Genomic DNA, 14032 nt, shown 5'->3' on the forward strand with positions numbered 1-14032 from the left:
AGGAACAGAAATGGAGGCGGACATTTTGGGAAGCCAAGATATATTTTAAAATTCTGCTTCAGTGGAATAATTTGCCTTTAAATGCGGCAGAAATGGCCTCCCTCGGATCCTGAAGGATCCTCCAGTGAGTATCAAATCATTGCTGGACAAGCAAGCCTCCCACAGCCTCTCACGGCAACGCGTGCAGACCCTTCTTGTCACCTGGACAGTGACAGTTTATTTACTGTCTCCCTCCTCGCCAGCCTCTGAGCCACTTGGAGGCACAGGCTCTGCATACACCTCCCCTCCTGTCACAGCCACACGTAGTGGCCAGTAAGTTCATGATGGATGAAAGCAGGCAGTCGTCAGGTAATCCTGTGGGGGAGAACACTCCTCACTTTGTCGGTGAGCTGAGTTCCTGCCCTTTCTACTGGGAAAGGAGGGAGACATCATCAGCCGAAAAGAACCAGCCTGTGACCACCTTTAACTTCAGACTCATGAAAACCTATAGCCTTTAGACAGAAAAGCCAGGTGTGCTCTTAGGGCCCACATGTCTCAGAGCTCCAAGGCCTTGAACTTCTTTTTTGTCTTAATTGAAGCATATTTGATTTATAGTGTAGAGTTATTTTGGGGCTTCCTTTGTAGCTCAGATAGTAAAGAATCTGCCTGCAATGCGGGAGACCAGGATTTGATCCCTGGGTCAGGAAGATTCCCCTGGAGAAGGGCATGGCAACCCACTCCAGTATTCTTGCCTGGGAAATCCCATGGACAGAGGACCGTGGTGGGCTACAGCCCATGGGGTTGCAAAGAGTCAGACATGAATGAACAACTAAGCATGTTGTGTTATTTCAGGTATATAGCAAAGTAATTCAGTTATATGTATATATGTATTTCTACAGACACACACACACACATATATATTTTCAATTCTTTCCTATTATAGGTTATTATAGCATTAAGCTTTTCTGTTTAGGGTTTATAGGAAAACTCCAGGCTGACATCCACACCAGACACCTCATTTCAGCTGCCTCTTCATCTCATTCTGCTTCAGAGTAGGCACCTACTGGATAGAGGATATTAAGACACTAGCCCAGCCCACTTCTAACCACCTTCATTTTTGTTATTTGTGAGAGCACACACAGCACTTGTCCCTTTGGATCAGCTTCAAAGGGCCCCCCTAACTGCCTGCCAGGGTTCTGTTTGATGGCATAGTCCCCTCTACAGAAGGCTCTTACCTCCCCCGGAACTCATCTTGACGATGATCAGGCCTTCCCCGGAGCCCAGTTTGTCGGCAACTGCGCTGAGGACTTCCTTCACCGAGGCGGCCACTGGTACCCGGATGGTTGTGTAGGTGTGGTCCAAGCAATAGACTTTAAACAGAACTATTGGGAAGACAGCAACCATAAGATAAATTGATCTCGGGAGTTCTTAAAAAAAACCCAAAAGCTATGCAAAATATTTGGATGTATCCTCCAAAATTTGCATCGCCTTGCCATTCTTATGACTTGTATTTATTTGTGCTCATGGATGCCTACACTTGTCCTCTTCTAAAAATTACCTTAGCGTTGGTCTAAGAACAGTTCATGACTGCCAATCCCAGTTACAAAACCCACAACAGATAGTTGTGAAAAACCCACACACAGGTCATGGGAAAAGAATGAGAGGCATGTTTAGGCAAGTTTTCAGGGTCTGCCCTTGGCCGTGAGTGTTTCTTTTTCACAATACAGGAGTGTTGTGTGGTAGGCAGATCACTAGATTCCCACCACCTAGTTCAGTGGTGGCGAGTCAGCATTAACACTCTTGCAGACAGGAGTGCTTCTGCCTGGGGTCATGAACATTTGCTAAGATTCCTGCTCACTTGTCCACTGGTGTGTGTACTCTGAGGCCTGGGCACACGGCTTGGGTGGTGTTCAGTTCAGTAGATCTGCATGTGGTATCCACACGTTCAGCTCTGAACACACAAGTCCTGGAAGTGATTCCACCTCCTGGAATTCTTGAGTTTGGGGCACCCCTAAATTACTACATTCGTCTGTGGCTGAAGATGAAGATTGCAGCATGATCATTTTATTTTGGCTGTGACTCTTCAAAGAAATCTTAACCAAGCAAACAATAGCAGCTGGCATCTGGGCCTCCCTGATGGGCACTAAGAAGGTAGTGGCCAGGGCTGGGGGCACTCTTCCTGGGTGGGAGCCCTGCTCGGCAGGTGAGCAGCTGACCCTGGTGCTCCACCTCTGAGCTGCTAAATCGCTTCAATCGTGTCCGACTCTGTGTGACCCCATAGATGGCCTCCTACCAGGCTCCTCTGTCCCTGGGATCCTCCAGGCAAGAACACTGGAGTGGGTTGCCATTTCCTTCTCCAGTGTATGAAAGTGAAAAGTGAAAGTGAAGTCGCTCAGTCGTGTCCGACTCCTAGCAACCCCATGGACTGCAGCCCACCAGGCCCCTCCGTCCATGGGATTTTCCAGGCAAGAGTGCTGGAGTGGGTGCCATCGCCTTCTCTGCCACCTCTGAGAGACATCTGCAAAACACCAACCACCCTCCAGCCACCTTGACAACTGGCCCCTGAGATAATCTTTCTCTCCTTCAAGGAAAGGTGGCAGTGGGGTAGAGGCAGAATCAGAGAAGTGTGGACAAGCACCTTGGCTCCAGGTACCAAGTTCAAGGACAAAAATAATTGGAATGCCAAAGGCACCTCCAAGCAAACCATCTGGAGTGCACAGAGAGCCAAGAAAAGCTATTCTGGGGGCCCAAGGGGTGATGCCCAGAGGGAAGATTTCATTCTGACTTTAAATAATCTACACATGCTGGAAAAGAAATCTCACCTTCATCAGAGCCACGGATAGGCTGGCGCTTCTGGGCTCTCTCATCGCCTGTGTTGAACTGTTGCAAAAGAACTTTGTGCTGTAAAAATAATAACAGTAGTAGCTGCCATAAGGGGAGGACGACAGATGAATGTCTGCAACTCAGAGGACACATGTCTGAGAAGCAGAGTCAAGAAATAAAGAAAACATATTTTGTATTTATAGAGACATCACTGTCACATATTGTGATGTTTTATGTCTGGAGAACTGTCAGTCTACAGGGCACAATTAGAGAATCCTGATCCATTGCCACTGACCTTCTTTTGTGGAGCCTTTGCATCTTCTGAACTACGAGAAACAGAGAAAGCACATTATTTAATACTGTTGGTACTATTAAATTGCTTCATTTGTATATAACTTTAATCTTGTGTTAGAAATGAAATCACAGCATCCCTTCAGGAGGCAATATGAGCCTCCTTATTTTAATATCAAAAGGCCAAAGCACAGAGAGGACAGCTAAGAGATCAGCTTTTGTCCCAGGCAGATCCCTGGTCTAAGTGAGGCTAAAAGCTGGGATTGCTCACTCTCAAAGTCTATCTAGTTAGCCAGTATTTAATCAGTGGCTCAAAGGACAGCATGTGCAAACCTATGTTTCCACTTAGAGGACACAAGTATTCACCATTAACAGCTTTGGCAGCATAACGTGAATTTCCCAGGTAAGTAATTCTCTTCAAACTTTGCTTAAATGCCACTGACCACTGTGGTGTTGGATTCCCTGCCTTGAACCAAAGGGACCCAGGTTTATTGAGTCAGATGTCCAAGGAGGATCTCTGGCTCCCCAGGCTTTCTCTGGGCAGCTGTCCGGTGCAGAAGGCAGCTGAGCAGAATCTCCACCCTTTTGTTCACCTGGCCTGACTGCACCCCCTCGCCTGAGGCCCACATCACTCAAATCAGCTTTCACCCTTTGTGGGGACAAAGGACTTTTTGGATGATGATGTGATTGAGAGTCAGCAGACACTTACTTGGTGAAAGCTCACCCCAAAGCCAAGCCCTTCCTTACATTTGCTTGACAATCTTCTCCAGCTCAGGCAGTTGCTCCTTGAGGGCGGCAAGCATCCGGGCATCATCTGATACAGACACATAAAACTCCTGTAATTGGCAAAGGTCACAGGCTTTTAACAAGAACTGCAAAAGGTACGTAATTCTGCAAAGAGCAACAAAGACATGTCCCTATGTCATCTGCCTCACTAGCATCTCCAGACCATGGTTTCATGGACTAGGGACAAATAAGAAAATGTTACAGCATGTCTAAATTCAACATGGCAAGTGAGAAAAAAATTTTGGAAACTGGAGAGTGATGCATGCGTTCCATTGTGAGTATAATTAATGTCACTGAATTGTACACTTAAGAATGATTAAAATAGCAAGTTTTATGATTGCTGTGTTCTACTACAATAAACAAATTTAAAAAATTTAAATCGCAAATGAAGTGTTTATATGATATTTATACAGAAGGCAAAGCAACGCAGTGTTCTGGAATGGGTTATTTTATAGTCTTTAAGGGCACTTCTTTCACCTCAATATTTTTTTCAGGGGAATTTTAATATTTATTTTGAATATTATTTTAGTATTTGTTGTTTATTTAATATTTACTACTAGTCGTTGTTAACTGTTGGTGGTAAAAGTATAGCCGTGGTTTTTAGCACTGCACCGAAGTTTTGTGGAGTTTATGTCACTAACTCAGGACTCTTCACTGATGTCTGGGATGGTTCCACCCACTGAACAGCAGTATCCGTGCCCTGCTTTGTGCAGGGGCAGTGGGCTCCCCAGCAGAAGCCGAGAGCTGCGGCAGCAGCAGCATCACCATCATTCTGACTCATCTGCAAAACGGTCCTTTACTCGAAGCAATGGGTAGAAGCCATAACCCAATGACCCATGTGGCTATTATTCCTCTACATCTTCAAAATTTTTCATTCCATAGTCTTGAGGGACTCTCATCATCCACCTTTCCTCCCAGCCTCGTTTCTCTGCCTGCCAAGTGATATGACTAAAAAGGAGTGAGTGGGGATGTTTCCTTTGGACAATTCATTCTTAAACAGACTGTTTGTTGCCTTTTGCCTGCACAGAAGTAAGGTCCTCATCTCAGTTTCTGAGGACAGAGTGAATCGTTAAGGATTAAATGCTCAGGTCACTGGTGTAACGTGGGCTGGAGCCATGGGAAGGAAAAGGAAGTTCAGCTTAAATCAGTGTTTACAAAGTACATCATGGCCCTTCAGAACCACTTCATGGGCCTAAGAATTCTTTAATAAAGTTATCTGCTCCACTGTACTCAAAAACATCACCATGTGATCTAGTAATCCCACTTCTAGGAATAGAACCAAAAATAGACCTATTTGTACAAAAATGTTCATTACACTGCTTTTCTAGGAAGGTAAAAATGGAAATGATATATTCAACAATATGGGAAGAAATAAATATATCTGTGGCATAGCTACTCAAAGGCCATTAGAAAATTTTATTAGAAAGACTCTACTGACATAGAAAAATCCTTACATAAAGTAGAAAAGGCATCCTGTGAAATGATGGGTACTATGTTGATTATAACTACAGAAAATATAACAAAGAAAGCAACTAAATGAAAATGCATCAGAATGCTACTACCAGTTACTGAATTAGACTGGCAGGATAATGGATGATGCTTTTCTTTATACTTTTCTGATAGTACCTTTCTGATGAATGAACATGTTAACAAAGTCTAGAATTTGCACTTACACTCTCTCTAGGGAAGCTGCCATGCCTGTGGGTGGTCCCTGTATTGTAGGACAAAGACACACTCTTGGAAGGGATGATCCCCACATACCTCCAGGAAAGCCATGGCCACGTCATCCTCTTGTAGGATGTCTCCATACATGGCAGCCCACTGCAAAACCAGGCGGATGACTCGCCTCTTGTTGTTGAGGGCATAATCCATTTTCTCTTGTTCTGTACCTTGTGAAGGCTGTGCATGGTAAGTACCACGGAGTCAAGGAAGAATATCCAGCCATTTCACTTCACTACTTTTACAAGCAAAGGTAGAATGACAGATCCCAGCTCCAGGAAGGCCTTTTGGACTGATGGAATTTCTTCCTTGGGCCCTCAAGCAAAGCCCCACTTGCCTAAAAGTTCTGGACCAAATGCATACAAACCCAGCAGACTTTGCCTTGATAGTAGCCCAAAGAATTAGACTTGCACGGCTCTACTTGGACTTGTGTGTTGATAAGGATTCTTGTCGCGCCTGTCTTTGGCTCTCATCATATTCCGTGCCTGCCCTTTGCACTGCCTTCACTTCTGTGGGTGGTAACGCTTCCTGCTGTTGGACCTGACCAGCTCTCTTTGGCTCCCACAATTCTGGACACATCTCTATAATCCCTCATTATATGCACTTCAGTTAAACCCTTACAAGTGGGTCTCTGGTCCTTCTGGAACTGTGACTGATATAAAAAGTATATGGGAAGTTAAGCGAGGCTGAAGATGATAAACTCACTGAGCGTTAAGATGAGGAAATCTTCCTACTATATCCGTCTTCTGGTGAGGGACTCAGACACACTTTTTATGCATCCTTTCTCTTGTTTAGAACCATAATTTAATTCACATTGGCTTTTCATGCATTAATGGCTAGTCATCCTAACTATAAACTCTTTGAGGCTAGGTTAATACATTATTCTTCTTATATTCTGAACCATGCCTAGCACACTGATGCTTACATGGAAATTTTACCGATTAATACAATAGATACTTGATAGAGTGTCTACTCTGTGTGTCTGGTGAAGGTCCTTGCTCTCAGTTGACATTCTTCTGTGGATTACAGTAGGGAGAACAGAACATGTGATCAAGAAAGATGTTAGATTAGACATACCATTCCCTTTTCAGTGATTTATAGTAGTTCATATTATAGACAACTCATTCATAAAACAGTTTCCTCTTTTCACCTGGCACTTGCACACAGAGTACCTCAGTTAAGCCCTACTTTATAGTCTTGTGATGAAAGACATTGTTCTTTTTCTACAAGTTAGCAAACTGACAGTAAAGGAGTGTGAACGACCAAGATTACATTGTGAGTTTTAAATCCAAGACTGGTTTTAAATCCAAGACCCTGAATTCCAACTAGTTTAGTCCCCATTACACAATACCGCCATGCCTCATACCTGGCTGCAAGACTGAGCATGTCCTAGCTTACAAGCATGACTTAAAAGACACCATAGAAAACTGTCCCGTGGCAGTGCTATACCTGGGAGCTAAACCAGTCAAGGGCCTTTTCTAAAGGGACTATAAATAATGATCAAGGCAAATGACAGAATCTTAAAGCAAAAGTTTGCTGCATGTAAATGGGTTGCAAAATGGCTTTCATAAATTGAGCACGGGATTCACAAAAAAAGAAAATTGCTCAACCTGTATTGCTACAATTCTCTTTGAGCTTACAATAAAACAGGGAAGAAAGATCACTTTATGTGAAAATTATTTCTTTTCGGATTAACCCTTTGATCTCTTGTTTGTAGGCACACATAACTCAGTTTTTCTTTCCAAAGAATTGTAATGCTGGCCATTACATTTTAAGACTTTTTAGAGTGCCTTGTAGTATAGTCAGGCACATGGTGGGTACCAAATGGGTAATTCTTGGCTGACTGAAAACCATGTATTCATTCATCTACAAGTCAGTGAGAGAGAGACTCTTTCCTACTTGTATGAGGCTGAAATGTTTGAAATATCAAAATGATAGCAAGATGATATAATTCTAACTTTCTAGGTTACCTTGACTTGGATCAAGGAAGCAACACAAACACTTGTGTACTGGATCCAGAAACATCAGCTGCACGCCTGTGGCTAACCTAGAGGGACTTAGTGTAGAATGCCTAAATTGTCATTGTCTCGGTGGGTCAGGCAAAGATTCTTCTTGTCTTCTCTCTTGCTGGGGAAATCTGTCTTTTGTCTACAGTAAAAGATAGAAGAACACAACTGGAAGGATTAACATGTTTAACACTTCAAATGTGTGTAGAGCATTACAGTTTATAAGAAATATGTTCAGTGTGCTTACATGATCATGTATAACGCTCTCCACAAACCTGAAGGGTAAATATTTACAGAGGAGGAGACTGAGGGTCAGAGAGGACTTCTGCCCAAGGTTGTTCAGTGAGTAAATGGCAGGGCTTACAAACCCAGACAGGGCTCTTTCCATTATCGCCACCCCCATGGCCCAAACAGTGGCTATAGTGATGACACACTAGTGCTTGGGTTCATGAAATTATTAGGAGTAACTGCATCTGGGAAGCAAAAATCCTAACAGGAGAGGTTTCTTCTTCTCTTTTCCCTCTCTCTCCCTTCCTTAATTTTTTGTTGAATTCCTAGCTTTCTAGAGATGACTTAGCTGGTCCACTCCTGAAACCTGATACTAAGGCAGGCTGACTGCCTGCCACTCTTCACGTATACTCCATAGCCTCCTGGAGCTAGAATTGACTGAATCCAATCAGTTGGATTGGAAGATCCAGGAAGAGGCTTTCCCTTTTTTTCTTGTGAAAGTTATATATGTTTGCCTCTGGAAATAAACAAAAGGAAGCATTGATTTGTTTCACAAAGGCTACCTTTCCTCTTTCAGGTATTTATTTACTAAGATGGAATGGGATTTAATAGCACTTTTATAGCTGAATCCTGATATGTGCTCAAGGATTTGGCCCCTCCACAGACAACATACTATTCTATTCATCAACAGTCTGCTGAACCAGATTCTCAGAGGACACAGACAGGACTTTACATGTAATTGATTAGATGGTTACAGGTGAGGTACTGGGGCTTCTGTTTATCCCCATGACAATCTATCCAGGTGTTTAGAACATTTATGTGATTTTTAGATTTTATTTAACTCCTACAAAAAACAAGTGGAGAGAGAAAACTATATTCTCTTCAGATAGTAATCAAAAAATAAAGAACATCTCACCAGGCCCTTGTCTCAATATGATGTCAAAAATGCACCCTAACAAGAGTAACATTTCAAATATAGTCTGTTCACAAATTCACATACATCAGAAAGGCTGCAAAAACCATTACTTTTTGTGGTTAAAGCTGGAGTCATAATGTGTTAACCATTTGATGGAGAAAGTCTAATGTGCAATAAAAAGCTGAGTCTTCTCTGGCACAAATAACAGTTTAAAAGGATTACTAATGCATACCACACACATTTTTAACATATGAAGGACACTATTAAAAATACATACTTAGCTAATGTCTATGTCAAGAGTAGATTAGTAAAGAATATAAAATACATGATAATCTAATGATTTATTATCAAGAAATACATGTATAGAATAAGAGTAAGGTCATGACCCATAATATCATGACAGCTGGATTCTGGTAAGAAGCAATATGGCTACTCGAATTCATGGGGAAAAGAGTCACAGAAAGATAATATGGTTCTGGTATCTGATTCTCGTACCTCATAGAGTGCTAGGTTAAAGTCTGTAAGAGATTCTGGAATTATTCCCTGAATTGTTACTTTCAACACAATTAAGAAAAGGCCAGAACAGTCAAAGTGGCCAAACGCATCACTCGGATACTAAGGTGATTTCAGACGATTCACAGAATCATAGAATCTGAGTTGTAAAAGTCCTCTGATGTTTGTCTCCTTCAACTCCTCCATTTTAGAGGCAAAGAAACATGTAGAGTGAGGTGAAGTGATTGTTCTGAAACTTATCAATGGGATTCTTAGAACGAGAACTCAGTTCTTACCTCCCTTCCCAGTACTCTGTTGACTTCTCTATGTTATTGTGTGTCTAATGTTATTCTTTCTTTATCCAAACATATATTATGCAGCAGAATTAGGTGACTTAGCATTTTGTTGGATAACGGAAAAATCCATCTGAGATACAGAACCTATCCCCCAAAGCCCTCAGAGAAGGCAAAGCACATATAGAAGACCAAGGTTTAATGGTTGCAGCCTTCACGATCCGAGAACCAGGAAGGCAGGACCCCTCGGGTCTGAATAGACCCTCTCTGCTATAGTTTTAACCACTTCTCTTGTCCAATGCCTGTTGCTTTAGAAAAACGCTAAAATTACTGATGATTCAGATCCTAACTTGACATTTCTCATTATGGTAATAAGACCATTCACATCCAAGAGCATTAAATCAGAATCCTTCAGCAACATGGATGGACCTACAGATTATTATGCTAAGTGAAGTGAGACAGGGAAAGTCAAATATTATCACTTACATGTGGAATCTAAAAAAAAGATACAAATGATTTACATACAAAATTGAAACACACCCACAGACATAGCAAACAATCTTATGGTTACCAAGGGGGATAGAGGAATGGGGAGAGATAAATTAGGAGTTTGGGATTAATATGTGTGTGTGTGTATATGCAGTGTGTGTGTGTGTGTGTGTTGGTTGCTGAGTCATGTCCGACTCGTTGTGACCCCATGGACTGTAGTTCACCAGGCTCCTCTGTCTGTGGAGTTCTCCAGGCAAGAATACTGGAGTGGGCTGCCATTCCTTCTCTGGGGGACCTTCCTGAACCAGGGATCAAACCCGGGTCTCCCGCATTGCAGACAGATTCTTTACCCTCTGAGCCACCAGGGAAGCCCAATATATGTGTGTGTGTGTGTGTGTGTGCGTGTGTATATAAAATGAGACCTACTGTGTAGCACAGGGAAGTATATTCAACATCTATTAATAACCTATAATGGAAAAGTAACTGAAAAAGATTATATGTATATAAAACATGCTGTGCTAAGTTGCTTCAGTCGTGTCTCTTTGCGATCCTATGGACTGCAGGCCATCAGGCTCCTCTGCCCATGGAGTTCTGCCATGCCACATTGAAGCCGTATTCTTTACCATCTGAGCCACCAGGGAAGCCCAAGAATACTGGAGTGGGTAGCCTATCCCTTCTCCAGGGGATCTTCCTGACCCAGGAATTGAGTAGCAGTCTCTTGCACTGCAGGCAGATTCATTACCAGCTGAACTACCAGGGAAGCATATATATATATACATATTTAAATATTGTTTTAGTTTCAAGTGTAGAGCAAAGTGATTCATATATATATGAATATTCATATATATATGAATCACTTTGCTCTACACTTGAAACTAAAACAATATTTAAATTAACTATACTTCAAAAATAAAAAAATGAAAACAAATACAAAAAACAGAATCCTTAAGAGCAGGAACCATGTCTTAAACTCTTTGTGAATCTCTGCATTTCCTAATAAAGGACTGGGCACACGAAACATAAAAAGCCTCGAATGTTTACCTTAAACTATTCAGTGACACTGTTTGGACTACTACATATAATACTATTTTCTTCATACTTCTCCCCTCCCCCGTCCACCCCAATCCACAGCTCTTTAAAGTGAAAGTTGCTCAGTTGTATCTGATTCTTTGTGACCCCATGGACTATACAGTCCATGGAATTCTCCAGGCCAGAATACTGAAATGGGTAGCCTTTCCTTTCTCCAGGGGATCTTCCCAACCCAGGGACTGAACCCAGGTCTCTCACACTGCAGGTGGATTCTTTACCAGATGAGCTACAAGGGCTAGGTAGCCTATACCCTTCTCCAGTGGATCTTCCCAATCCAGGAATTGAATCAAGGTCTCTTGCATTGGAGGCAGATTCTTTACCAACTGAGCTATGAGGGAAGCCCAACTGAAAGTCACTCAGTTGTGTCTGACTCTTTGCAACCCCATGGACTATACAGTTCATGGAATTCTCCAGGCCAGAATACTAGAGTGGGTAGCCTTTCTCTTCTCCAGGAATCTTCCGGACCCAGGAATTGAACCCAGGTATCCTGCACTGCAGGCAGATTCTTTACCAACTGAGCCATAAGGGACGCTCTTTAAAGGGAAGCTCTTTAAAACTATCTAAAGTATCTTTAATTCCATTTTGTTGAGATATTAAATACAAATCATAGATATATTCTAAATAACTTTATATTCAATGTCACCAGGTTAAGTCTACAACAAATACCAACTTCTGGCATATTTTTTATATAGAATATTTCACTTATTGGGTACTTAGTCTACAGGCTCACAGGCTTTTAGAATGACTAAATCTTCATTGAATCAGACCAACTCCTTTGACATCACAAAATCATGGATGAGGACAAACTGGATCTGCTTTCAACAAGGTATCTGGGCTGGGACTCAGAAGAGGTGAAGGCCACAGAGCCTTTCTACCCCGCCAACAGCAGGTTTAATATTCCATTGAGTCATTTTCCTCATGCCGGCTCTGCTGTTCAAACACTATAATTATTTCATATATTTTTACCTAGTTATTATCTTACTCACCACAGGCACCTGTAATTTTTCTGTATTTTTTTTTTTTTTTTACTGCTCATTTACTTATTCTTAATTCAGCTAATAATGGTTCCACGTATTAAAATTATCATGGGGAAAGTAAGTGAAAACCTCCTAGGATGTAGAGGCAGCAGATTCATTACAGCCTACAACAGGGAATAAAATATTATGTATACTTTTTGCAGTAAGTACATGCTAATTATGCAGCTATTTATAAAACACTTATCAACATTCAAACTGATACTCTTCAATGTTGTTGTTTTTTAAAACCCTGCTTTGCATGCAAGATCTCTGCTTGAAGCTGAAAACAAACTTTGGGGGTCATCTGCCCACTGACTCAACAAAGCTTTGCTATATTCTTTACCTTATGCTATATTCGTCTCGTGGTGTACAATCATTTGTTTTTAGAGGGGCAATATTTATAAGGGGCTTCAAGGTTTATAATGTACTTTCACACACATAGCCTTATTTGATCTTCACAACCTGGTGAGGAGGGTAGGGCAGGTATAATTACCCCTATTATACAGGCAGGGTTCAGGGAGGTTAAAGATAATTGCAAATAATATAGCTTATAGGACATAGGTTTTAAACACAGGTCTCCTGACTTCAGAACGCTTGTTCTTCCCACTGTATTATGGGCCCCTTTACTACCCAGCTTGCCTTTTGAAGCACCTCCCCTCCCCCATCCTGAGCACTAAGTCTGTTCCTTCCTTGATGCAACATATGCCTGGGAACTCAAGTTCTGGAATTAGGCCACCTGGGTTCATCTTGCAGCTTCCCCACTATTCTATGAGACCAGTCTCTCCATCAGTAAACTTCCTAGGATAGCTGTTGAGGAGGAGATGAGGCAATACTGTGAACCATGTAGAGCATATCTCAGACACACCAGCTGCTCAGTTAAAGGTTAGCGATCATCAATATTATGACCTCTCTACCTCTGGAAATAATTCAGAAGCTTGAAATGGGTGGTTTTGGAATTCTTCACAAGACCTGGCATTCCTGGGTTGATCTCTGTGATTAACACAGCTGCTCCTCTGTTTGTGGGTACCAGTTAACTTGGAGCTCACAGAAGCTCTTCCTACTTCTTATTTTCTTGCTCAGAATTTTTTTTCTCACTGACTTTCAGAATTCTCTGTTTTTAGAAGTCTCTAGTTCTTGGCTATTTTTAGTTTTAGGTAGTGAAAGTGAAGTCGCTCAGTCATGTCCGACTCTTTGCGACCCCATGGACTGCAGCCCACCAGGCTCCTCCGTCCATGGGATTCTCCAGGCAAGAATACTGGAGTGGGGTGCCATTTCGGGGGCTTGTACTAGTAGCAGAGCAGTTAGGGCTTGGTCTAAGGCAACACATCGCTTAGGTTCAAATACTGTCCCAACCCTTGTTTTTGTTGTTGTTCAGTCGCCCAGTTGTATCCTACTCTTTGCAACCCCATGGACTGCAGCATGCCAGGCCTCCCTGTCCCTCACCATCTCCTGGAGTTTGCCCAAGTTCATGTTCATTGCATCGGTGATGCCATCCAGACCTCTCATCCTCTGATGCCCTCTTCTCCTTCTGCCCTCGATCTTTCCCAGCATCAGGGTTTTTTCCGTTGAGTCATCTGTTCACATCAGATGACCAAAATACTGGAGTTTCAACTTCAGCATCAGTCCTTCCAGGGAGTATTCAGGGTTGATTTCCCTTAAGATTGACTGGTTTGATCTCCTTGCTGTCTTAAGGGACTTTCAGGAGTCTTCTCCAGCACCACAGTTCAAAGGCATAAATTCTTTGGTGTTCTGCCTTCTTTCTGGTCCAGCTCTCACAATCGTATGCAACCACAGGGAAGACCATAGCCTTGACTATATGGACCTTTGTCAGCAGAGTAATGTCTCTGCCTTTCAACACACTGTCTAGATTTGTCATAGCTCTCCTGCCAAGAAGCAAGTGTCTTC

General features: G+C 42.3%; 1 protein-coding gene across 8 annotated transcripts in view; it reads right to left on the reverse strand.

The window, feature by feature from the left end:
- RAPGEF4 (Rap guanine nucleotide exchange factor 4) overlaps positions 1 to 14032 on the reverse strand; it is a 328719-nt gene that overhangs the window by 33316 nt on the left and 281371 nt on the right. For all 8 annotated transcript variants that reach the window (XM_027964849.3, XM_060411105.1, XM_027964848.3 and 5 more), the window contains 5 exons: positions 5641 to 5791; positions 3841 to 3929; positions 3098 to 3128; positions 2802 to 2880; positions 1215 to 1361 (listed from right to left, as the gene is read on the reverse strand). In XM_027964849.3, coding sequence (XP_027820650.1) covers positions 1215 to 1361; positions 2802 to 2880; positions 3098 to 3128; positions 3841 to 3929; positions 5641 to 5791 — 497 coding nt within the window. The remainder of the gene's footprint in view (positions 1 to 1214; positions 1362 to 2801; positions 2881 to 3097; positions 3129 to 3840; positions 3930 to 5640; positions 5792 to 14032) is intronic.

The sequence above is a fragment of the Ovis aries genome, chromosome 2, assembly GCF_016772045.2.
Source record: "Ovis aries strain OAR_USU_Benz2616 breed Rambouillet chromosome 2, ARS-UI_Ramb_v3.0, whole genome shotgun sequence".
Taxonomy (NCBI): Eukaryota; Metazoa; Chordata; class Mammalia; order Artiodactyla; family Bovidae; genus Ovis; species Ovis aries.